This window comes from Dreissena polymorpha, chromosome 1 (genome assembly GCF_020536995.1).
Source record: "Dreissena polymorpha isolate Duluth1 chromosome 1, UMN_Dpol_1.0, whole genome shotgun sequence".
Lineage (NCBI taxonomy): Eukaryota > Metazoa > Mollusca > Bivalvia > Myida > Dreissenidae > Dreissena > Dreissena polymorpha.
Window position 1 is genome coordinate 165,164,541 of NC_068355.1, and position 27,017 is coordinate 165,191,557.

The 27,017-nt window shown below is 36.0% G+C and overlaps 1 protein-coding gene across 5 annotated transcripts in view; it reads right to left on the reverse strand.

Annotated features, from left to right (window-relative positions):
• Window positions 1–27,017, reverse strand: part of LOC127859379 (protein tyrosine phosphatase domain-containing protein 1-like) — a 67,224-nt gene that overhangs the window by 25,276 nt on the left and 14,931 nt on the right. For 2 of the 5 annotated variants that reach the window (XM_052396761.1, XM_052396735.1), the window contains exons 2-10: window positions 21,144–21,242; window positions 13,627–13,792; window positions 9,416–9,496; window positions 8,390–8,508; window positions 6,641–6,662; window positions 4,299–4,319; window positions 3,040–3,146; window positions 1,989–2,076; window positions 562–651 (exon numbers count right to left, since the gene is read on the reverse strand). In XM_052396761.1, coding sequence (XP_052252721.1) covers window positions 562–651; window positions 1,989–2,076; window positions 3,040–3,146; window positions 4,299–4,319; window positions 6,641–6,662; window positions 8,390–8,508; window positions 9,416–9,496; window positions 13,627–13,792; window positions 21,144–21,216 — 767 coding nt within the window. In that variant the 5' untranslated portion in view covers window positions 21,217–21,242. Of the gene's footprint in view, window positions 1–561; window positions 652–1,988; window positions 2,077–3,039; window positions 3,147–4,298; window positions 4,320–6,640; window positions 6,663–8,389; window positions 8,509–9,415; window positions 9,497–13,626; window positions 13,793–21,143; window positions 21,243–25,715; window positions 25,872–27,017 lie in introns of those variants that run through there. The other 3 variants (XM_052396767.1, XM_052396751.1, XM_052396743.1) reach the window with 2 other exon arrangements.

Below are 27,017 nucleotides of genomic sequence, written 5' to 3' on the forward strand. Positions count from 1 at the left end.
TACAAAGGTTGTCATTAAAGTAACAGTTCAGGTACAAAATCCCTTGCTCCCTCAAAGAGTTTAACACTCTCTCCACTTAAAACTTAAAAACAACAGATGATAAAACTTCTAAGGGCCTAGTCACAGTATAGTAACTGACCAGTCAGCCCAGAAATGTTCAACAGACCAAACCCAAAAGCTGCAATTATGAAACTTGTGTTCATGTTCTAGAAATTAATGAATAACTACGAACAACTGCATACATATCGATACGTGAATAATGATCAAAACAAAATGGTCATATGTCAAAATAACCACCAATAAGTTACTGGCCTCTGAAACAGTCACTGGTCTAAATGGTCTCACAAAAAACTAATACAAGTCAAAACAGTCTCACAAAAAATTGTCTCAATTCAAAACGGTCACAAGTCAAAACAGTCTCACTAAAACCAGCATAGGACAAACTGGTCTCAAAACAAAACAGTCAGATGTCCAAACAAATACCAATAAGCTAATGGCCTCTGAAACAGTAACAGGGTCAGTGACTAGTTGAAAGCATAACTGGGCTTGGGCAGTTGATACCTGTGTGGGAACACGATGCGGAAGGGTTGCAGGTACTGCTCAAACTCTTGGATCACCTGCATCTGCTGTCTGGTCTGGATTGACTGAGGCCTGCAGAGATTTGGACGAAACAATGAGAGGAATATGCCAGGGGAAGAACACAGTGTGTTCACAGCCTAACACTATAATATAGGGCTGTGGACTGTTAAAAGGGGGTTTAATGCATGTCTGTAATGTGCTATCCCAGATTAGCCTGTGCAGTCAGCACAGGCTAATCAGGTACAACACTTTCTGCTTTAATGATATTCTTCGTTCCAAGAAAGTCTCTTCTTAGCAAAAATCAAAGTGTCGTCCCTGATAAGCCTCTGCATACTGCACAGTTAACTGGTCCCCCGTTGAATATAACCGTTGACTCCGTTGACTATAATATACAACAGGCACAGGCTAATGTATCGGCGATTTTAATTGGATAACGCGAAAACCAATCGGAACGTTGTTTATTACTGTCAGGAATTCATGACGTTAACGTTTATCCGCTAACATGCACGCGACGTCATGTATACTATCGACGTCACTTTTCATGTTGTATATTAAACAACTTCGTATGAACGTCTAATAAAATGTCGAAACTAACGCAACTGTTTTCGTATTTCGCAGATTTTTAAAACCATACGATCATCATACGCAATAATAACAATCTTTTATTCTTACCTGTCAGCTGTCAAAAAGTTCGGGAAATGTTTTGTTTCCGGTTTGGAAATGGTACACGGATTACTTCCCCTGAACCTCGTATAATCTCGCGATATGTTAACCGGTCCAAATTTGGACCGGTAAAATAAGCCTGTACCGATCCCTATATAGAGAGCATGCGATAGATAAGGGGAGGTAACCAATCTAACTGCACAGACCAATCTGGGACGCACAGGCCAATCTGGGACTGCACAGGCCAATCTGGGACGGCACAGGCCAATCTGGGACTGCACAGGCCAATCTGGGACAGCACTTTACGGACTGCACAGGCCAATCTGGGACGGCACTTTACGGACTGCACAGGCCAATCTGGGACGGCACTTTACGCACATGCTTTAATCCCCTCATATGTTGTTACTGGTACATGGCTATCTTTACAGACTAATAGTATTAGACTTCAAGATTTTATTTTAACTGTGTCCTACTAAAAATTAAATGTGCAAGTGTTACTCATATTAATAAGACTAAATGCTTGTCAGCATTATATTAAGCCCATTAAAGTATGCAAATAATCATGTAAGCATTTAATATTGTCAGTGTGACCTTGACTTTTAAACTATGGTCACAGGAATTGCATGAAACAGGTCCTCTCAACCCAGTGAACATGTGAAACATGTTCTGATAAAACTGTGGGTTGAATGATCAAGTGACAGTCTACACAAGTTATATCATATTCACATTGTAAGGGTTTAACTTACCGTTTGTCTCTGACGTAATGTATAGCCTCAGTCCCGGAGATGCGATTGGTAAATACAAGGTAACATGCAATTATCACACCAGTTCTCCCTGGAATTATAACAAGAGCACCGCATAACGGGTGCCAATGCTTGGCTGCGAAAGCTTGTCAGAATTTTTTTATTTTTTTTAGAGGTCACAGTGACCTTGACCTTTGACCTAGTGACCCAAAATCGGGTGTGGCGTGTAGAACTCATGAAGGTGCATCTACATATGAAGTTTCAAAGTTGTAGGTGTAAGCACTTTGATTTTAGAGCAAATGTTAAGGTTTTAGCATGACGCCTACAGCGGACGACGAGCTGGCTATGACAATACCTAGGGTTTCTCCCAAAACAGCCGAGCTAAAAATCGATACTCATTAGAAATGCATCTATAGGACAAAAGATACTCACATATTCAACATATTTCCAAAAAGTCACCTTATGTTTGAAAACATTAAACTGATATATGGTAGTGCAAAATTTCACACACAGCTTTATATGTTTGTTAAGTTTCAGCCCCCTAAAAGCAATACTCTTTAAGTAACAAGGACAAAAGTTAAAAAGGTTTTGTTTTTTTGTTAAAAAAGACTCCATATCTCCAGTTCTGTAGAAAATATCCCAACATAAATATTGAAATATTTAAATAAAACTGTGAAACAAATATAGTTCACATGTGGGTTAATATGTTTGAAAAGTTTCAGCCCTTTTGCTGTAATATGTTTTAAGTTTTGAACAACAAAAGTAAAAAAAAATCAATTTTATGCTAAAAAAGACAATATGTTGAAAAGCTGAAGATAGTTATCTTATTAAAATTAGTATGTGATTAAAGCAGTTTCTCTGGGATATGAAAAGGAGACAAATATTAAAATAATTAAATCATTATTTTCACAATAAAATAAGGAGATTTTCTTCCTTTGACATGATGATATTAGCTTTAGCTTATATTTCCAGCACTAAATGAAAATAATCACATAATTCTTAGTTTATATTTATTAGCCCAGATGTTCCAGGTGTCTCAATGAATAGAACGTACCTCTGCCAGCATGGCAGTGAATGGCAACCTTCCCCTCGGTCAGGGCAAACTGCATTACCTTCACCATGTCCAGAATGGTACTGAGGGACGCCACACCATAGTCTGGCCTGCCAATGGAAACAGCCCAATAATGAATAGTCTGGCCTCCCTATGGATATAGTTCAAGAATGAACAAGAGCTTGTCACAGTAGTGCCAAATCCCCGCCGAAATGTGTTTGATTGTATGACAACATTTCTTATAAAGAGTAGAATAATATTTGTAAAACATGGCACCTGTGTCATCTATTTATATTTCAAGGATCAATTAATTATATAGTGTTGGAATTATGCTGTAGAGAATTAAATATATGGACATAAAAGAAAGGGAGGTAATTAAAAAAGAAGACTATAAACAGTTACTGTTCTTGATCACTGTATTTTTCCTAAACTCATCTATTCACTTTACAGTGAATACTTACGTGTTTAAATTAAAATATTATTGTAAAATTAGATAAAGGGAGATATTAAAATTGAAAAGCTAAAATATTTACTATGAAATTAAATCAAAGATCATTTAAAATTATTAATAAATAAAATAAAAAATAAAAATAAATAAATAAAGGGAGATAATTAAAAAACTACAGCCGAAAGAGTTATGGTTCTTAGTCACTGCACTTCTCTTACTTGCCATCTGTTTATATTTAAAGTTACAAGTAAATGCCTTCAGTTGATTTAGAGTTATGCTCCGGACAAAAATTTACTTTGAAATTATATAAAAGGGGAGATAATTAAAATACTAAGGTAGATAGAGATATGGTTCTTAGTCACTGCACTTCTCATATTTGCTATCTGTTTATATTTTAAGTTTCAAGTAAATCCCTTCAGTAGATTTAGACTTATGCTCCGGACAAAAATTTACATTGAAATTATATAAAAGGGGAGATAATTCAAAAACTAAGGTAGATAGAGTTATGGTTCTTGGTCATTGCACTTCTCCTAGTTGCCATCTGTTTATATTTTAAGTTTCAAGTAAATCCCTTCAGTAGATTTAGAGTTATGCTCTGGACAAAAATTTACAGTCTGAATAATTGCAATTAAGTGCTTGAAACAACATTATGAAAGCAAAAGTATTTGTGATTATTAATTTCGGTCCAGTAAACAGCAAATTAAAATGGTCAACAAGCAACCACAATCAACTAAAATACTAACAAAATGAGTAAAGGAAAAACACTAATTAAATTAACTGAAATAATTGAACCAGAACTTTAACATAATTTTACCAAGAAAATCGAAAATAGCCCCTGTTAAGAAAAATATTCAGATGAAAAAAAGAATTCAGCCACACATTGGGAAAGTGGCGCTTAATGCATGTGCCTAAAGTTTTGTCCCAGATTAGCCTGTGCTGTCTGCAGGTTAATTAGGGACAACACTATAGGCTTTGATTGGATTTTTGGTAAGATGGGACTTCAGTAAAACAAATAAATTCCAAATAAACGTAGTGTGGTCCCTTATAAGCCTGTGGGGACTGCACAGGCTAATCTGGGACGACACTTTTTGTTATTTTTTTTCCATTTATTGAATTAGTGCTTTTGCTTTACTCCCTTTGTAAGCATTTTAATTAAAAGAATATCAGAAGCCTCTGTTAATTATCAAACAATTGTTTGTTATCCACACGCTTTTTGAAAAGTGTGGGGATATTGTGGTGATGTCCGTCTGTCCGTCCGTCCTGGCAACTATCTCCTCCTACACTTTAAGCACTAGAACCTTGAAACTTACACACATGGTAGCTATGAGCATATGTGCGACCCTGCACTATTTGGAATTTTGATCTGACCCCTAGGTCAAAAGTTATGGGGGTTGGGGCGGGGCCGGGTCAGAGATTTTCACTCATTTTTTTATGTTATTTTACATTAACTTCTTCATTTCTGCACCGATTTACTTCAAATTGATACTGAACCTCTCTTATGACAATACGGTTAATCTCAACTATGCATGGCCCCATTACTAACCCTGAGGCGCCACGCCCACATAGACCACACCCACCCAAATTGGCCTTTTACTATAATTTCTTCATTTCTACACCGATTCACTTCAAATTGATACTGAAATTCTCTTATGACAATACGTCAATCTCAACTATGCATGACAATACGGTCAATCTCAACTATGCATGGCCCCATTACCAACTCTGAGGCGCCCCACCCACATAGGCCACACCCACCCAAAATTGCCTTTTACTATAACTTCTTCATTTCTACACCGATTCACTTCTAATTGATACTGAACTTCTCTTATGACAATACGGTCAATCTCAACTATGCATGGCCCAATTACCAACCCTGGGGCGCCCCGCCCAAATAGGCCACACCCACCCAAAATTGCCTTTTACTATAATTTCTTCATTTCTTCACCGATTCACTTCTAATTGATACTGAACTATTCTTATGACAATACGGTCAATCTCAACTATGCATAGCCCCATTACCAACCCTGGGGCACCCCGCCCACATAGGCCACACACCCGAAATTGCCTTTTACTTAACTTCTTCATTTCTACACTGATTCACTTCTAATTGATACTGAACTTCTCTTCTGACAATATGGTCAATCTCAACTATGCATGGCCCCATTATCAACCCTGGGGCGCCCCTGGGTCAAACATGCGGCATGGGGATATGCGTCGGCCTCTGCCGCGCCATTTCTAGTTTTTAAGTGCGTTGCTTGCTAATTGTTTAAGTAATCTGTAAATTCAAATAATACTAATAATCACAAATCTAGTACAACACTATGTACATTTAATAAGCCCTGGTTTTCCCAGAGCAAAGCTCAATTTGATGATTGATGAAACAACAAATAGGATGTACAGTTGATATGATGAAACAACAAATAGGATGAACAGTTTAAGAGGATCTTTAATTGAGGACTTAAATAGTTGTAGGTCCATTGAAGATTGTATGAAAAAAGCTGGTACAATTTGTACAAAGTCCAATCAACACAATAAGATCATTGACAATTATATCTGTTGAAAACATCTGGTCAAGTACCTATCTCCATGTTTGTAAGTGACATGTAATCAAGTGTCTACTCCCTTCATGTGGCCAGTAATGACTTTCACCAAGATGTAAAATACTACTTTTAAAGCAACATAAGAGCACTTATTATAACAAGTCTGATAATTAGTTTAAACCTATTAATTTTAGCTCGATTGCATAGAAAGCCTTAGGTTAATTTGAAACGCTCTCGAGTCTGTTTCCTGGTACTAGAACCAGTACTTGGTGTCTATGTGGGAAATCTAAAGAACACTCCCACATTGGGTATTGAACCCGTGACCTCTCGATCGCTAGGCAGACACCATATACACTACAACAATGTGACCAGTAATTCTTTACATAATTAAAGACTGGTGTGTAGACAATACCTCTAACATGCCTTTGTGTCAATAACATATTCCAGCTATAGAATTTAAATGAATAATCTGATTGCTTTCATAAAAATTCTCCCTGAACAACCAGGGTAAACAAGTGCATTAGTGTTCATGTCAATTTATCTTAAGGTGATTGCTTACATGAATTACAAAATCATAGGAAAAATAAAATAAATTAAATGTAAATGTTTCACTTACCATCCAAAGTTGTAGAAAAAAACTGAAAAATGAAACATTTATTCAGTTTGACATACACAAATAGTTTATAAACAAGCAAATATGTTGAATTAATATCTTCTCCAGTTTCACAATTTTGTGACAGATGGACAAACAGAATGAATGACAGACAAACAAGGCCAATTCTTAAAGCAGAGGGATAAAAAGAACAAAATTAAATGCTTTCAACACACAGCAAACAATAATCATGGTAATTTATTATATGTTAAGAAGATGTATAAAAAAAAATGCTAGTAAGACAAAATTTCATTTGACAAGTTTTTAGGTTCCTGATTAAATACATGAAAACAATCAAGCATCACATGATCATGATCACAGCTATCAAATGCAATAATTGAATGGGAAAACTATAGAAGAGACTGCAAACTGCACAGGCTTATAAGGGATGAAACTTTACGCACATGCATTAAGCCCCCTTTTTCACACAGAGATGGTCATTTATAAGACGCCCTTATTTAAGGAAAATAACTACGGTAGAAGTAAGTATGTTAGTATGGTCACTAGAGTTACCTCCCTGCCCCATGAATGCTTGTGGGTAGAACTGGAAACCACAAAGGAGACAACTACAGTAAAAGTAAGTATGATCACTAGAGTTACCTCCCTGCTCCATAAAGGCCTGTGGGTTGTAGGTAACATTATACTAAATAAGCGTTTCAAATAAGCGTTTCATGTAGGGCTGTACTCTCTAAAAAAATATCATAGTTGACTCGACAGCATGTTTTACACTTTAAACTGTTGTTTGGGTTTTATTGTTTGGAGTTAGTGGAAGGGCATGAATAGGTGCTCACTACTGAATCCCTGAGATATGATAAACTAAGAGACTATAGTAAAGCATTGCACTGAAAAAGGTTACATTCCACTAAGAAATGGCCCGAAAAAAAGTTGCAAAAACAGTCGATTTTGATTTGTGTAGAGTTCTTGGTTTGAACATGACATATCTTTTTTATTGCATAAATCCATTCCGCCTAGGATGCCCTTTAAGAAAAAGTATGGTTATGGGGGTCCCTATGTGCAAAATGTTGTATTTATTTTCGCTAAAAGTTGTCGCTTTTACATTGAATTATATAGGGAAACTATTTAGTATATTATGACCTGAAAGCCTGTGGGTTGAACAGGAAGCCAAGGGAGACAACTACAGAAAAAGTGAGTATGATCACTGCAGTTACCTCCCTGCTCCATTAAGGGTACAGTATACTAAATAATCGTTTCATGTAGGGTTGTACTCTCTAAAAAAATATCATAGTTGACTCGAAGGCATGTTTTACACTTTAAACTATTGTTCTGGTTTTATCTTTCGGAGATAATGGTAGGGCATAAATAGGTGTCCACGACCGAATCCCTGAAATATGATAGACTTGGAGACTAAAGTAAAGCCTTGCACTGAAAAGGTTACATTCCACTAAGAATCGGCCGAAAAAAAAGTTGCAAAAACAGTCGATTTTGATTCGTGTCAAGTTCTTTCTTGGATTGAACATGACTTATCTTTTTTATTGCATAAATCAATTCAGCTTAGAATGGCCTTTAAGAAAAGGTATGGTTATGGGGGTCTCTATGTACAACATGTTGCATTTATTTTCGCTCAAAGTTGCCGCTTTTACATTGAATTATATAGGGAAACTATTTAGTATATTCTGACCTTAAGGCCTGGGGGCTGTACAGGATGCCAAGGGAGACAACTACAGTAGAAGTGAGTATGATTACTAGAGTTACCTCCCTGCTCCATGAATGCCTGTGGGTTGTACAGGAAGCCACTGGGATCTAGCTTGTGGGGGCCACAGTCCCCGTGTTCCCCAGCAATCTGCAGGTTGATGATGGACTTGATACCCTGCCTGACAGACAGATTGAATATTGAATGGGTGGAAATGTGCCACACTCTGTGAAAACTGGGCTTAATGCATGTGCGTAAAGTGTTGTCCCAAATAAGCCTGTGCAGTCTTCACAGGCTAATCAGGGGAGACACTTTTAGCTTTTATGGACTTTTTTGTTTATAGAAGTCTCTTTTAAACAAAAATCCAGTCAAGGCTGAATGTGTGGCATCCCTGATTAGGTGGGACTGCATAGGCTTATCCGGGACAATATTCTACACACATGCATTATATCCAGTTTTCCTACAACGAGGATAAAACAAACAAATGATTCCATTAAATATTGAAAAACTGTACATATTGAACGCGAGAGTTTGAAAATCCATCTCTAAATACTTTGATTTGTGCAAAAAAAGAGTATGAGCATATTATTTTATGTTTCTATTATCCCCTTATAATCTATATATGTGTAGTTGACACATATTCTTTTACGCTATTTTGCAATTAAGCTTAAAGAAACAGTTTTTGACTCTTGTTTCTAAGAAAACAACAGTGCTTGATATTCTGAGCAATTTCTCTTTGAAATACTTGAAGATTGAAACATGGTAGCATAAACCAACAGGACATATATCCATATAAAACATCAAAAAAGCAGTCATAATAATGACTGAGACATAAATAAAGTGACCTATGTTGTGCAAAAAAAAAAGTCTTATACCATATATGCCATTGTAGCTGAAGACCAAGCTGTAAAAAAAATTGCGTTACAGTAAAACACATAGTATAGTCCTGTGAATGGCTGGTTTGCAGCAACAAAGGCCACAAACGGCATAAGATACTTTTTTGCATGACGCAGCACAAGAAGTTTAATGGACCATCCATCTTAGTATAGTAAATTTGTGCTGTATCACAAAGCACCAATTTCACCTACTCTTTAAACTGATCCACAAGCCTGTGATTCTGAATACCATAGTTGGAAGGACGTGCCATGGCCAGTATCTTGTCTGTCACCCTAAAATAGAATCAAGAATGAACAGGACTAAACATGAGCCTTCCTCTTGGAAAATAGGGCTTAATGCGTGAAATGTCATCCAAGTTTAGCCTGCGCAGTCCACACTGGCTGATCAGGGAAGTCACTTTCCGCTTTTGTGGTATATTTTGTTTAAAAGAAGTCTCTTCTTAGCAGAAATCCACTCTTAGCGGAATGTGTCATCCCTGATTAGCCAGTGACAACTGCATAGGCTATGCTGGGAAAAACTATGTACATGCATTAAACCCATTTTTTTCTAGAGTAAGGCTCAAAATCATCTGTAATAATAGCTTTATTTTTAAATACCATTATCACAAAAATGTATTGATTTAAATATTGGAAAGCCAGACTCTAAAATACGTTCACCTAAACAGATACAGTTGAAGTTTGGTCATCATATCCCTTTTAAATACCTCATACTAGGTTCGAGATATGCTCTCATTATAACATGGTAGTTATCCTAACAGAGTTACATCTCACGAAATAATGTCCTTTGCATATTACATTCCCAACGTGTCAAAGACATTGAAGCCCCCACCACATATGTTTGAACACAGAAAAATCAACTATTTAATATACAGTGGACAATATGACAAAGGGATATAAGTCAGCAAACATTTGAACAAGATTCTTCCAATTAGAATGAGAGTTAAAAAAACAAGCAAAGTCGTTGAATTGATATCCTCCGCCAATATGCTTCTGGACACAAAAGTGTTATATTTGACACTCAAAAAGCATTTTTTCAAGAATCAAAGGGCCATAACTCCGTTCTTAAAAGGGCCTTTTTACAGATTTTGGCATGTTTTGAAGTTTGTCATTAAATGCTTTATATTGATAAATGTAAACATTAAATTTTAAAAGCTCCAGTAAAAAATCAAAAACAAGGGACAAAATTGTCACAAAACCAGGTTTTCATTGTGAAAAAAAAATCTGATAAAGGGAGAAAACTCAAACTGAACTTTTGAAATGACCAAAAAAAATTAACCCCCTTTGTAATTTTTTTTTTTTTTTTAAATCTATTTTTAGTCGTGGCGACCTTGACATTGGAGATATTGACTTGAATCTTTCGTGGGACACACCGTCCCATGATGGTGAACAAATGTGCCAAATGATTTTAAAATCTCACAATGAATGACATAGTTATGGCCAGGACAAGCTCATTTATGGCCATTTTTGACCTTTGAACTCAAAGTGTGACCTTGACCTTGGAGATATCGACGTAATTATTTCGCGCGACACACCGTCCAATGATGGTGAACAAATGTGCCAAATGATTTTAAAATCTGACGATGAACGACATAGTTATGGCTCGGACAAGCTCATTTATGGCCATTTTTGACCTTTGAACTCAAAGTGTGACCTTGACCTTGGAGATATCGACGTAATTATTTCGCGCGACACACCGTCCAATGATGGTGAACAAATGTGCCAAATGATTTTAAAATCTGACAATGAACGACATAGTTATGGCCCGGACAAGCTTATTCCGCCAGCCCGCCAGCCCGCCAGCCAGCCAGCCAGCCCGCCAGCCAGCCAGCCCGCCAGCCAGCCAGCCCGCCCGCATTCGCCAATCTAATAACCAGTTTTTTCCTTCGGAAAACCTGGTTAATAAAATTTAAAAAAGGAAAAAAAAAAGTAGCCCGCATCAGGGCTCGAACCAGTGACCCCCGGAAGCTGAAGTAAAAACGCATTAGCCAACTGAGCTATCCTGCCAAGCATACATAAGATGCGTATTTTTTACTTTATGTAAGCAATCTTCGTAGTTTCACAAATTTAAATGACAACAACAGAACTCTCCAAATTATTCAATCGTTTTGCGTTGCAACGCTTTATAATTTTTAGGTTTTTAAATCGTCAAAAGATGCATATAATGGCTATGTTAAACCATGGCAAATGTTCAGTAATACTGTTTCCTCACAAATATCATAACTAAACCGAAAATTTGCGAATCTGAAACAACTTTTTTCAATTTTGTCAATTTACCAAACCGTGAAAAGATCCCTTTAAGTGATGGTGTACAATGCCATTTGACATGCATCATCCTCTTATCCATATATATACACATACAAAGTTTCAATGAAATCCGCCAAAGCACTTCCAAGATATGGCTCCGAACACACAAAAAAAGCATTTTTTCATGATACAAAGGGCCATAACTCCGTTATTAACAGATGGTGTACAATGCTATTTGGTGTGCATCATCCTCTTATCCATATATATGCTCATACCAAATTTCAATGAAATCCGCCAAAGCACTTCCAAGACATGGCTCAGGACGGACGGAAAGACTGACGACGGACTGACGGACAATGCCAAAAAAATATCCCTCCGCTGATGGCAGGTGATAATAATTAGGGACTATATGTTATATTGTGGAAAAACTAAGGCATTAAACAGTGAAAGTTTGCACAAAAAACAATAGTTTGTTTCTACAGTAAAAACTTTGGGGGGGGTTCTACATACTAGTTTTCCTTAAAAAAAATGAAATCAGACATATTTGTGAATTTACATTTTGAGGTCATTTAAGTTATGCAGATTCCTGTCAAGAAGCCATAAAATAACAACTTTCTCGACAATAAAAATTGCAGTGTCTAGATATCAATATCCTCAACCAATCGCGTGTTTTTTACTTAGTGGCTTAATTGACATATTATATTATTGCAAGAGCATAGTTCTGCTTTTCAAATCTTTAACAGAGAATGAAGGAATTAAGAGTTAACACTTAAGAGCAGTGCAAAATGCTCAAAAATGGAATATGAGATTCACACATGTTCAGTCCCAATTCACAATTGTGATTACTTTGCCTGTCTTTGAAAAGCCAACTCAATTTATCTAGGCATTTCCGAGAAAAGACAAGTTGTTTGAATTCCATACTTCCTTTACATTTCCACTAAATGACTTACATTTGTGCTTACAGAATTCTTAAACGAATTTATGGTAAATATTGACGAGGGTATCATGTTGGATAAGTATTATTGGGTATCAAATTTCTAGGTAATGATATTTTTAACTACACTTAATATCTGGGTTATTTAACAAAATAAAGATATTAAACAAGATAGTTGTGTCATTTATCCTGTCACATGCCTTAAAATAAGCCCGATAACCAGGTAACCTAATATCCCAAAAGATATTAGGCTAGATGACCACATGACCTCGAATATCCGTCAGTTGCTCTCCCCGCATGCGCATGCCTTTATTATTTTCTATCAATAAAATATTTGTTTTTTGTCTATTAAAAAATACCAAATACATGTAAAGTACTGATTGTTTAAATCTTATTATTTAAACAGCATAATTTCGTCTTTGTGTATTGAATTAATGACGAATAACTCGATTTCTCTGTTGTTTAACAAGATGGAAGCTAGCCTAAGCGCTTTGCATTATGCGACGTCAGAATGTTTTTGTTCGCGCGTGTTTTTTCCCATATTAAATATGTAAACACAAAATACTCGAAAACTAGATATTTTAGAAACATTTCAACGAATGTTGTAAATGTGACAGGATAAATAGAATAATAGGTTGGTGAGGTGGATGGAGAATGGTTATCTGGCTCGTCAGAGGATCTTATCGGGTTTGCCTTCGGCTAACCCGATAAATTCCTCCAACTTGCCAGATAACCATTCTCCATCCACGTCACGAACCTATTATTCTCTATATAATTGGTCAATTTATTAGATGGGATCCCAATCTAACAGACTCAGATTTTCATTTTTCCATTTTCATGTAAATTTGACACAACTTATAAAGTGAACATACACAAAATGACAATTTTTCACATTTTATTCTTCACACTTGATACCCCATAAACTCTATGCAGCAAAAATCCTTTCTTATGGTCATCTACACATTAAAGTTAATCAACTGTGAATGTTTAAGCAAGATACCAGCATTTGAAGAGGATTTTGTTTTCAAAACATAAATTTTTGAATAGTATATTCTTTAGTTGTAGAATCAACACAGACAAAAGGCCATAATTCTGCCGAAATTCTTTACCCAACGTGATTAGAGTCCCATGATTGCGTATTAGTCTGTCGGTCCTACAGACTAACCAATTAGACTAGAATTCCTTGATTGTGTATTCAAGTGGCATCCCAGTCCTACAGACTTACCAATGAGAGTAGAGTCCCTTGATTGCGTATTCATCTGGCTCCCAGCCCTCCCCGCTGCAGTACTTGCACTTCTTCCCTCCACAGAACATGGAGCATTGTCGCTCCGTGGAAATCAGGCCCCGCGCCTTCTCAGACGCATTGCTGTACAGACCCTTGGGCTTTTTTCCTAAAATAATACAGAACCTACTTGAGTCTTTAAATAATTGTGTTTTTCAACAATTTTTGAAAACTGACAGGACACTTTATATTGTTCAGAACATTTTGTTTTAACTGTGTCTACCAGTAATATAGTTCAGTGTTATTAAGAAATGGCCAATTTTTACTCAGATCAACGTGAGCACATAGAAAGACATGAGCCTCATTCTGAAGAAACGGGTCTTAATGCATGTAGGTAATCACAGAATAATCTTGGATAACAACTTCCGCCTAAACTTGCTATTTGCTACTTCCTTTAAATGAAAAAGAAGAAAGTATTGTTCCAGATTAGCCTGAGAAGAGTGTCGAATGCATAGGCGAATATGGGACGACATTTTAACCCTTTACTCATCAGAAGACAATGAAAATGGCTCAGTGCAAACAACATAAAATCAGAACAGTCTGCAAATTACTTGCAGTCTGTTCAGGCTTTGTTTGCTGCTCATCAGTACTAAGGGTTGGAAATGAAGCCTAAAAAACTTGAATCTAGTAAGATAGGTCTTTAACTAAATTGAACTTTCTAAAGGACTACAAATGCGTCAAAATATGTATCTAAGTGGTAAAATATGTATCTAAGTGGTAAAATATGTATCTAAGTGGTAAAATATGTATCTAAGTGGTAAAATACGTATCGAAGTGGGAAAATAAGCATTTAAGTGGGAAAGGGTTAAGCAAATGCATTAAATTCCATTGACCTAGTTTGAGGCTAAAATCAGAGTTGATTGATACCCCATCATTTCCCTTTCGACAAAGATATACAGGTATAACAAAAAAACAACATTATTGGACTTTTAAAGTCAAAGTAAAATTGTCAAGGTAGAATGTGAATTTGTTTGCATAACACACCATCTCATATAGGTTGACTTAAAGCCACGCAATTTCAAATTCATCAATTGTTAAAAAAATCAACTCATGAACAAAAACAATGTACAATGATTTTTGTATTGCCTGCAATAAAACCTGATTAGTTTCTACCACAGTGATTCTTTCCAAATCAGATTGCAGACTGCAAGACCATGCATCCCAAGACCATGTATCCCAAGATATTCATTAGCAAACAGTTTCCAGATCAATGCCTTTCCAACTTCCATTTTAATCATGGCTTTCAAAGATAGATGAGTGTTAAGAGAATTAATTGCACTAACCCAGTGTCTGGGGGCTGAAATCTTCTGTCAGACTTCTTATCAATCATGATTTGCAGCAAAATCAATGCTAATGATTGAGGTAACTGTCAGTAGTTCTAGCAAAACTTTGCTGATAAAATGAGTTCGTTCTGGAAAAACTGAGTTTGTCCTCAAAGGTCAGCCCCTGCAGTCCACACAGGCTAATCAAGGGCGACACTTTCAGCCTACACTGGATTTTCATTTAGGAGAAATCTCCTTATAAATGAAACAACACATCAAATCAGAAAGGGTGGTCCCTGATCTGGGATCAATTTTCAATTTTAAGCACATGCTTTAAGCCCAGTTTTTCGAGAACACAGATCATATGATCATTTGGCCTAGATATATATGCATAATCTATATAATTTGTTTCTTCAACGTTCTATGAGTGCGCCAGAATTTTTTTTCTTAAAAAAAAATAATAATCCCAAATTCCTGAAACATAATTTGAATTTTAAAATATATCATACACAAGAGAGCCATGATGTCCATAAGCGCTCACCTCAGTCGATGGTTTACAAATGTCAATGACTTAACATGATGAACTAGTTGTATATTACACTTGACCCATATTCAAACAAGCGTAGATATTGTACAGATAAACATTATCACCAAGTGTCATAGAGATTGAATGTTTTTCTAAGATTTCACTTTGAAACCTATGTTTTGGTCGCACATGACCCAGATTACAACTCAGCCTAAATACTGATATGGTGGACTAGTTTTGTATTACACTTGACCCATATTAAATCTTTTATAGATGTGATCTTGCGATTAAGGTTTTAGACACACTTGACCAAGATTACAACTCAGCCTAAAAATATCAAGTTGTACATTCCAAACAAGTTTCATTGAGATCAAATTATAAATGCGACTTCTATTATTAATAGTGGTAAAACTTTTTTCTATGATTTGACCTGGTGACCTAGTTTTTGGATGCACATGACCCAGATTTTATTTGGGCATAGATATTTTAAAGATGTGTTAAAAGCGTTTTCTAAGATTTGACCAGGTGTCCCAAGTTTTGGACGCATGAGACCAAGATAACTTGGCCTAAAAACAATTGTCAAGATAATAATTATGACTAAGTTTTATAAATATTGGATGAAAAATGAGGCCTGTAGAGTAATAGCAAGCAAAAAGTTGATAGAACGTGACCCGCGAGACATGACGCACATCAGCGGACATAGGATAACTACAATAGCTTACCATGATCACTACATGTCCAGGTGAGAAAATAACAATTTGATTTCTTAACCCTTTACCACTTAGATATGTATTTAACCCTTTACCACTTAGATAGGTATTTAACCCTTTACCACTTAGATATGTATTTAAAGTTTACCACTTAGATATGTATTTAACCCTTTACCACTTAGATACGTATGGTAGTTTATTGTTTAGGCGTGGTTTCTTTTAGAGTCGTGGTTGTAGAGATCGCGTGAAATTACGTGATTACACGTTCCAAAATTATGCAGTTGTTAGAAAAATAGTTTTGACCAGGTCAACATCCTTTTTCTTATCAAACATGCGACAAAAACAGGTCAATATTGTAAATCATCAGAGCTCTTATCAAATATTTCCTCTTTTATAAATTGTTCTTATAGTGTTCCCAAGTAACACAAAATCGTTTATTTATGATTATTCTCCATAATAGATCGTCTGTTGACATATTTTCATAAGAAATTACTCTTCTCTTCAATGTCAGTTTTAAGGCTATTTATAGATATGCAAATCTTGAAATTGGAATAGCCAATCAGAATACACGGCTCAACAAGACAACATTTTCAAGATGGCAGTTTTACACAATCAAGACAATTGATTATTTATTATTATTTCTGATGATTAACTTTTGGAAAACAAGATGTGTTTGAAAAACACAATGTCCCCCTATATAATGTTGACCTCGTAGGATGACCTTGACCTTGACCCTTCACCACTCAAAATGTGCAGCTCCTTGAGATAAACATGCATTTCAAATATAAAATTGCTAGCTTCAATATTGCAGAAGTGACATTACATGAACAATTTTGACCCATATACTTGACCTTGAAGGATGACCTTGACCTTGACCTTTCACCACTCAAAATGTGCAGCTACATGAGATACACATGCATGCCAAATATCAAGTTGCTATCTTCCATATTGCAAAAGTATTCATAAAATAAGCAATTTGGGCCACATATATTTGACCTCTGACCTTGAAGGATGACCTTGACCTTGACCTTTCACCACTCAAAATGTGCAGCTCCATGAGATACACATGCATGCCAAATATCAAGTTGCTATCTTCAATATTGCAAAAGTATTCATAAAATAAGCGGTTTGGGACACATATATTTGACCTCTGACCTTGAAGGTCGACCTTGACCTTTCACCACTCAAAATTTGCAGCTCCATCAGATACACATGCATGCCAAATATCAAGTTGCTATCTTCAATATTGCAAAAGTATTCATAAAATGAGCAATTTTGGCCACCAATATTTGACCTCTGACCTTGAAGGATGACCTTGACCTTGACCTTTCACCACTCAAAATGTGCAGCTTGATGAGATACACATGCATGCCAAATATGAAGTTGCTATCTTCAATATAGCAAAAGTTATTGCAAAATGTTAAAGTTGGCGCAAACAGACCAACCAACAGACCAACCAACAGACAGGGCAAAAACAATATGTCCCCCACTACTATAGTGGGGGACATAAAAAGCAACAAATATAAAGAACAAAAGTTAATAATTATGTTTATAATGATTCATTGTCTTAAGTTTATATAATATGTGTGATGTAACCACCTTATGAAAATTACCCATGTCTCAACCAGCATATAGCATATTTAACCATTTACCACTTAGATAAGTATTTTGACGCTTTTGTAGTCCCTTTTAAAGTTAATAAAACTTAATTACAGACCTTTCTTCCTAAATTCAAGTTTTAAAGGCTTCATTTCCAATCCTTAGGTACTAATGAGCAGCAAACAGCATAAAATCTGAACAGACTGCGAGTTACTCGCAGGCAGTTCTCGTTTTATGCTGTTTGCACATAGCCATTTTTAGCATAGGTGCGTTTACGCACCTATGCTTATGGTATATACCACATTTCAAAAATCCACATCGCTCGGTTACCCATTATGAAGCCTTACCTGATCAAAAATCAGACGAAATATCTATTTAATTTAGTATATGGTCATTCTTACAAAAAAAAATTTGGAAACGTTTTTCTAACGTTTTCTTCCAAGAATATTGCTGACACCGTTTTTAGTGAATTTTTCTAAGACCGTTTTATGTCAAAAAATCTTCTTATAACCTAAAACAAATTTCGTTCGTAAAACAATTCTATCTGCACTATAAATCTCAATCTCCTACGCAGTGGCCTCCCTTATACTAGAAGTTACTGACCGGGCGAAGCAAGGGAAGTAACTGCTTTGAGGAGTTTCTATAAAAATCTGCATTCAGAAATCTGTATTCAGAACTCAATCTGTTGTGCACGTCTGCATCTAACGCTTACCACAAGTTTTACGACAAATTCTTGACGCAGACGAATAGGGTAGCGTCTATTTTCATTTGTGAAAAGATACAGATCTGTCCGTGCTTAAATTTTGAAAGGCTTGGGTAATTATTTTTCATAAGCGTTTCAAACACTGATGTAAATGGAAAGATTATCTATTTAAATAGTCGGTAATTGTTTGAAATTATTGATTTGAGAAATTCGCGGATGGCGATATCGAACTACATTATACCACGTGACGCCATTCTTCCCTGTATCTTGCACCTATGCTTTTAACGCCATCGGCGCTCTCGTTTACTTTGCTTCTAAGAGGGAAAGGGTGAAGTATTTCTGCATGGGTGCTGTTCTTCAGTAATCAAACTTAAGCACAGCTTCAAACTGTTAAAGATAGCATTTAAACAATTCCACATGACTTCTTTAAATTGACGATTGTGACTGGCATTGATAAACTTGTTAAAGTTAAGTTTTGAGCAAGCTTTTGCACCAGAAACTGATCAAAGTAAATTTTGAATTGTGGGAAAATTGCATCTGATTAAAAGAAATTAAACATGGCTAGAATCTACTTAACAGTTGTTTACGAAGTTTGCCATTAACATATTGAGTAATTAAAATAAAGAAAATAAAAAAATGTGCAATATATTTCATATAATAAATCTTTAAACAAATGTAATTTTTATCAGATTTTTACTTATTTGAAATATTTGATGTTTTAATTCCTTTGTTTATATGCGCCTTATTCTTGAAAAGCTGGGCTTAATGCATGTGTATAGTGTCATCCCAGATAAACCTGTGCACATCCCAGATAAACCTGTGCAATTTGCTTTTACAGAATATTTCTTTCAAAGGATGTCTTCTCTCAACAAAAATCCTTTCTTGGCAGAATAAGTTGTCCCAGATGAGCCTGCCTGGCTCATGTGTAATAAAAACTGGACAGTAAAAAAAAAAACTTGCATGAAAATTTATCTGGAGAACTGACTAAATCAAGCCTGACTAGCAAAGTCGATAATGTCTAATTAAAATGTTATCAGTATTGACAAATGTGATTTGAACAACAGCAACATTAGAAAACAATGGTAAATTAATGGTTTTAGCCTACAGCAACATAGATGATATTAGTTGGCTTTGTCACATAGTTATCTTTTTGGCACCAGGTTGACTTCTATGCCTGACATGAATTCCATGCTCTGGTCCCTGCATTTAATATGTTTTTACCTACTCTTACAGAACAAAACAGTAGAGAAAGCATGTAAAGCTCATCTTCATTGACATAATTATACGGTATATATTATAACAGTATGTCTTTAAAGAAAATGCAAAGACATACATCATTAAAAACAAAGCTCAATTTACATAAACAAGAAATAAGTATGTTTTCGTTGTTTCGAGATGTTAATACATAATGACAATAATTGCAATAATTATTATTCAATTGTGTACTTAATTTCTTTAGTAAAAATATATTTATTACAAACTACATACATAAGGTATTTTCTTTGAAGTTTTTTTAATAGGAAAATAAATTTGTGTGGAGTCAAGAAATATAATCGCATAAATTCAACATTATGATTGTAGAATAATTTCATTCGTAGTAAAATACTTTTATAACTATAGGGTTCGGAAATGCTGATAACGTTTCAGTTATATGATATATTATAATACCTCCTGCCATGTTGCACTTAATTGTAGTTATGTATTGTTTAAGTATAATCCCTTTGTTGACCATCTATACAAAAACAAAACTGTAGTCGATCTATAGGGATATGGTTCCTTGGTGAATACTAACTGCAATCATATTATTTAACTAGAAAAAGTGCAGCAGAGGCCAACGCGTATCCCCATGCTGCATGCTGTTGGTAAAATGAGTGAAAATCTCTGACCCGGCCCCACCCCAACCCCCATAGCTTTTGACCCATGGGTCAGATCAAAATTCCAAATAATGCACTGTCGCACATATGCTCATAGCTACCATGTGTGTAAGTTTCAAGGTTTTAGTGCTAATCGTGTAGGAGAAGATAGTGGCCAGGACAGACGAACAGACGGCAGAGATAACCACATAATCACCACGCTTTTCGCAAAGCATGGGGATAAAAATCAATGAAGAAAATCAAAAGAAATACACATACAGACAATAACACATGGGCTTTTTTACATGGGCTAATATACACAGACACTTACACACATTGTAAATTTGACAGAGGCTAAAATATACAGACACTAACACACCATTACTTCAACAGAGGCGTTAATATAAAGACTCTTTAACAATGTGTAACTTTGACAGAGGCTAACATTTACAGGCACTGTTACTGTACTTTAAAAAGAGATGTACACATAGCAGTTTATTTTCACCATTTTGGTAATGGGGCAAGGTCATTTTAGATTGGGAAAAATCAACTTTCGGCAAAATTTGGAAATTAGTGTTGTTGTTTTTTGCTAACATTACTGTGTCATTGAGAATAAAAAGATTTCAATATTGCATTTACAAAGGTTTGGCTTAAAGTACTGGATTAAAGATTAACTAAATATTAGGACTTATTAAAAAAAATTGGAAAACTTCAATGGGGAATTTTTAGGTACAAATGAGGAAAAACATTTACTTTATTACCAGACCAAAATTTGAACGAAAAAAAACAACGCTATCACATCGATACCTTTTACAGAGTCATCAAACCAAGCCAGATCTTCCTCCCCAGGGTGGAGCTGCTCATCAGGGTCAGGCTCCATGGCAACGGCTCACTTCAAGGTCACATCTGAAGATAAACAAAATACAGTGGCTATAATATTAAATACAGACTCCATGGCAACCATTCACTTAAGAGCACATCTGGAAATATATGTAATGTGGTTGTTACAAACTGACTACACAGAAGTCATTCACTTAAAGGTCATATCAGGTAACAACCAAATTATAGTGGCTATTAAATTGCTTACAGACTCCGAAGCAGCCACTCTTTTTATTGTCAAAACTGGAGGTACACACAAAGCTAGGGTTCTAACATTGAAAAATGAGTCCATAGCAACCTCTCACTTCAAGGTCATATCTTGTAATATATACAATAATGTGATTATAACATTGAATACAGACTCCATGGCAACCATTCATTTAAATCTCAATCTTGATGTTCACACAAAGCAGTAGTAATAGCATCAAATACAGTCTCCATGGCAACCATTCACTAAAATCTCAATCTTGGAGTTAACACAATGCAGTAGTTAAAGCTCTGAATGCAGTCTCCTTAGCAACCATTTGCCCAGGGTCACATTGAGAGATATACACATTATGGTGGTTATAACATTGAATACAGATGACATAGTAACCACTCACTTCAAGGTCACATATGGAGAATAGTTAACACAATCTAGTGATTATAAAATTGAGGGGGGGGGGGGGGGGGGGGGGGGGAAGGGCGATGGGGGGGGGGGGGGGGATTTTTTGGGTGCGATGGTTGGACGGTATTTCAAACATAACCGTTTAAAAAAAAATATTGGGGGGGGTGGGGTATAGTGTGAGGTGAGATGATCTTAAAAAAAAAAAAAAAAAAAAAAAAATGGGGGTGGGGGGGGGGGGGGGTATAGTGTGAGGGTGTGGTGGTCATTTATGAGATGATCTTAAAAAAAAAAAAATAGGGGGGGGAGGGGGGAGGTGGGGGGAGGGGGGGGGGAGGGCACGGGGGACGGTTTGGGTGGAGTCTATTGTGGTATGTCAGGTAAGAGTAGTTTCGTCAAAGTATCAATCAAATCTAATCATAAATAAAGAAGTTATGGCAATTTTAGCAAAATTTAATAATTTGACCTTGAGAGTCAAGGTCATTCAAAGGTCAAGGTAAAATTCAACTTGCCAGGTACAGTAACCTCATGATAGCATGAAAGTATTTGAAGTTTAAAAGCAATAGCCTTGATACTTAAGAAGTAAAGTGGATCGAAACACAAAATTTAACCACATATTAAAAGTTACTAAGTCAAAAAAGGGCCATAATTCCGTAACAATGACAACCAGAGTTATGCAACTTGTCCTTTTACTGTACCCTTATGATAGTTTTTGAGTGTTCCAAGTATGAAAGCAATATCTATGATACTTTAGGGGTAAAGTGGACCAAAACATAAATCTTAACCAAATTTTCAACTTTCTAAGTATAAAGGGCCCATAATTCCGTCCAAATGCCAGTCAGAGTTACATAACTTTGCCTGCACGGTCCCCTTATGATAGTTAATAAGTGTTGCAAGTATGAAAGCAATAGCTTTGATACTGTAGGAATAAAGTGGACCTAAACACAAAACTTAATCAAATTTTCAATTTTCTAAGTATAAAAAGGGCACATAATTCTGTCAAAATGCCAGTCAGAGTTACATTACTTTGCCTGCACAGTCCCCTTATGAAAGTTAGTAAGTGTTGCAAGTATGAAAGCAATAGCTTTGATGCTTAAGGAATAAAATGGACCTAAACACAAAACTTAACCAAAATTTTCAATTTTCTAAGTATAAAAAGGGCACATAATTCTGTCAAAATGCATGCCAGAGTTATCTAACTTTGCCTGCCCAGTCCCCTCATGATAGTAAGTAAGTGTAACAAGTTTGAATGCAATAGCATTGATACTCACTGAGAAAAGTGGACCTAACGCAAAACTTAACCAAAATTTTCAATTTTCTAAGTATAAAAAGGGCACATAATTCTGTCAAAATGCACGCCAGAGTTATCTAACTTTGCCTGCCCAGTCCCCTCATGATAGTAAGTAAGTGTACCAAGTTTGAATGCAATAGCATTGATACTTTCTGAGAAAAGTGGACCTAAACGCAAAACTTAACCAGACGCCAACGCCAACGCCAAGGTGATGACAATAGCTCATAATTTTTTTTCAAAAAATAGATGAGCTAAAAATGTATGGTCGATTATTCAACTACAAATGCTCAAAATATATGGAGAATACTTAATGATTGTGGTTTTCAGTTGGTTTATTGCACAAGTTTGATTTTATGATGTTTTATTTATGAGCATGCGAGGAGAGTGGAAAACCTAAGATCAAACAATAAAAAATTGAGAAACAACCCACTGCAACAACACAGACATAAAAAGTAAAAAGAAGTGGGAGGAGCCTATTTTCCAATGGTGGTCTTTTTTTCTTCATCATTTTATTTTTAGTTTTAGACATATGAAACTGAAATAAATTTATGATTAAATTCATGAAAACTGTTAAAATTGTTAGTGTATGCCATTCCCATCCACTTTAAATGATGTCCAATCAAAAAGGAAGTGAAAAAAACGATGACAAACATAGGAAAGAAACATTATAAACAATTCATGAAAGGCCTCAATCTAATTGATGGCCTTATCTATAGAGGTATTGCATTTATACCTCAGCAAGATTTCCCCAGGTAATTCTGCAGACAAACTGTCATGATAAATATTGGATATTCAATATCCACTACCCTTTTACAGTCAATAAAGTGTAATACCGGCTTAAGTCTGAGATTGAGAAGCAGGGTTCGGAATAAGGAGAACTTATACTACCTTGCCATATGAGCTAGCCTTTATAGTGAATTAGTTGAGTGTCATCCTGATTAAGAACGGGGAGGTCCATATGAGCTAGCCTTTATAGTGACTCAGTTGAGTGTCATCCTGATTAAGAAAGGGGAGGTCCATATGAGCTAGCCTTTATAGTGACTCAGTTGAGTGTCATCCTGATTAAGAACAGGGAGGTCCCAGGTTGAGCTAGCCTTAATAGTGACTCTGTAGAGTGTCATCCTGATTAAGAACGGGGAGGTCCCAGGTTCGATCCCCATTGTGGTCGCGAATTTTTCTGGCTGGGTTACATTTTGCCCCCAACATTAAAACCCACAATGTGTGTGAGATGTCCCTCAAATGACGTGGCGGTAAAAAATTTGTGGAAGAATTTCACAAAAGGAGGATGTGTGTGTAGCAGGGTTCAGTATAAGGAGATACTGCCTTGCCATATGAGCTAGCTTTTATAGAGACGTGATAGAGGTCTGCCTGATTTGGAACCAGGGGGTCCCGGTTTCAATCCCCATTGTGGTTGGGAATTTTCTGGTTGGGTTATATTGGTGCCCAATTAAAAAAAAAACACCATGTGTGTAAGGCGTCCCACAGATGTCGTGGCAATAGAAAATTCATGGAAAAATTTCACAATTGGAGGGTGAGTGTGTAATAATTTTCGGTATAAGGAGAACTTATACTGCCTTGCCATATGAGCTAGCTTTTATAGCGACGCTGTAGTGTCTGCCTGATTTGGAACCGGGATGTCCCGGGTTCAATGCCCATTGTGGTTGGGAATTTTTCTGGCTGGGTAAAAAATGTATCTCAGGTGATCTATTTTTTGGATGAACCGAGCATTGATATCAATACAAAATTAATATACACAATATTTGAGAAAATGCACATCTTATATCAGTTAAAACGCACCAATAAAAATGTTCTTGTAGATGTGTCCAGGGTTTCCATGGTTTATTTTTGCCAAGAGTTTCTGCAGCCCTTGGGGACTATTAGATTTACAAGACTGCAGACTGCGCAGGCTAATCTAGGATGATGCCTTATGCACATGCATTAAGCCCTGTTTTCCCATAGCACGGCTCAATTTGAATACCCAACCTGGTATTCAACCAAACTCGGGCTTATTTTAATGAAACAGAGAAGGGGAATATTATTATCGACCAATTGCATGCCTAGTTCACAATGACTTCCTAGTTGTAAGGGCTAGTGTATTAAACCCATTATTGTTTGAAAACTTGTAAATTAAACAGTTCTGAATCCCTTTGGTTACCGCTTATAAATAGTTTGTAAGGGATAATATAACACGAGCACCGCATAGTGGGTGCCAACGCTTGGCTGCGAGTGCAGTTTTGAATAAATGAAAGCTTGTCATAAGATTATTTTTTTATATATTAGAGGTCACAGTGACCTTGACCTTTAACCTAGTGACCCAAAAATGGGTGTGGCGTGTAGAACTCATCAAACTGTAGCTACATATGAAAGTTCAAAGTTGTAGGTGGAAGCACATTGATTTTAGAGCCAATGTTAAGGTTTTAGCACGACAAGGTGGCTATGACAATACCTCGGGTTTTCTCCAAAAACAGCCAAGCTAATAATACAATAACACACAAAAAAGTTGAATATCCTCAAGTATATTACTTATCCTATCAAAATCTTTATAAACCAAATATACATATACATGTATGTTTGAGGAATTGACTAAGAAAATTATTTCACTTACGCAAATGCCACAACAGTTGTATTCCTTGTTTATACTTAAATGCTGAACAGGTTTAAACATGACTTCAGCAAACACAATATTGCTGACTACTTATATTTTCAAAAAATAAATAAATATATATATAGCAAGCACCTTTATAGTTGCACTGAAATTAAATTTAAAACAGAAAACCATTAACCATTATTGAGTTGTACTGATTTAACACTACAATGAGTGCTGTAAAAACACAAATTTTGCTATTATATACTCCAGACTTGGTAAAGCAATGGCATTGCACTGTATCCAATACTTGTACTTCAATAATATTGTGCACATTGATAAGATAAAACTCGTAAATCCCACTGTAATAATTTAATGTTAGAAAAAAAAGTTTTTAGAATGGAACACATGCAGATTAAGTTCAGGCCAATATTGATCTGACCTCAACAAAGTTATAAACTGTCACAGCGCTATTAAGTATTAATAATTTTTGAGCCACGCTCTTGTTAAAATGGGGATTGATGCATGTGCAGTCCACACAGGCCAATCAGCGACAACACTTTCCGCTTCTATGGATTTGCTTGAAGAAGTATCTTCTAAACAAAAATGCACTCTACGCTGACAAGTGTCATTCCTGATATGCTTGTTTGGACTGCACAGATTAATCTGGGACAAGTCTGTGCACATGTGCCATAAGCCAGGTTTTCCCTAAGCATGGCTCATTTGTATTGCAGTCAATATTGCTGATAAATCATAAAATACCACAGAGCAATATTTGAAACTGTTCAATGCATGTTTCATTGTAAATACCACAGAGCATTATTTGAAACTGTTCAATGCATGTTTCATTGTATGGGTACAGACTGCGTTGATATGATTTGGCAAGACACAATGGGGCATTTTGTGTTCCAAAGTCATGTTTCAAAAGCAAGGGTTAATTACTTCCAAGATTTCAATAAAACAATGGTCTTATTAAATATTTGATAAGAACCGCTTTTCAAACATACCACTGCTTTATAAATAGTGTAATGGGGCCCTTGTGACATTACCAGGCTTTGTACGAAATATAAGTACAAAGAACCTCATTAATTGAGTGTATTTTAAGAGTTAAGCATTACACTGTTTTATCTCATACAGAAATGTAAAGTAGATGTAGCAGTTTTGCACTCAACATTCAATTTATTGCATAACTGGAAACAAAGAACCAAACAAAAACTAACTTTACTCATTGAACCAAAGTCATTTAAAGATCTTAGTTTGGGTGCAACATGCCTGGTCAATATATTGAGTATCATTCTGATACATTAGTTTTCTTTCGCTAGA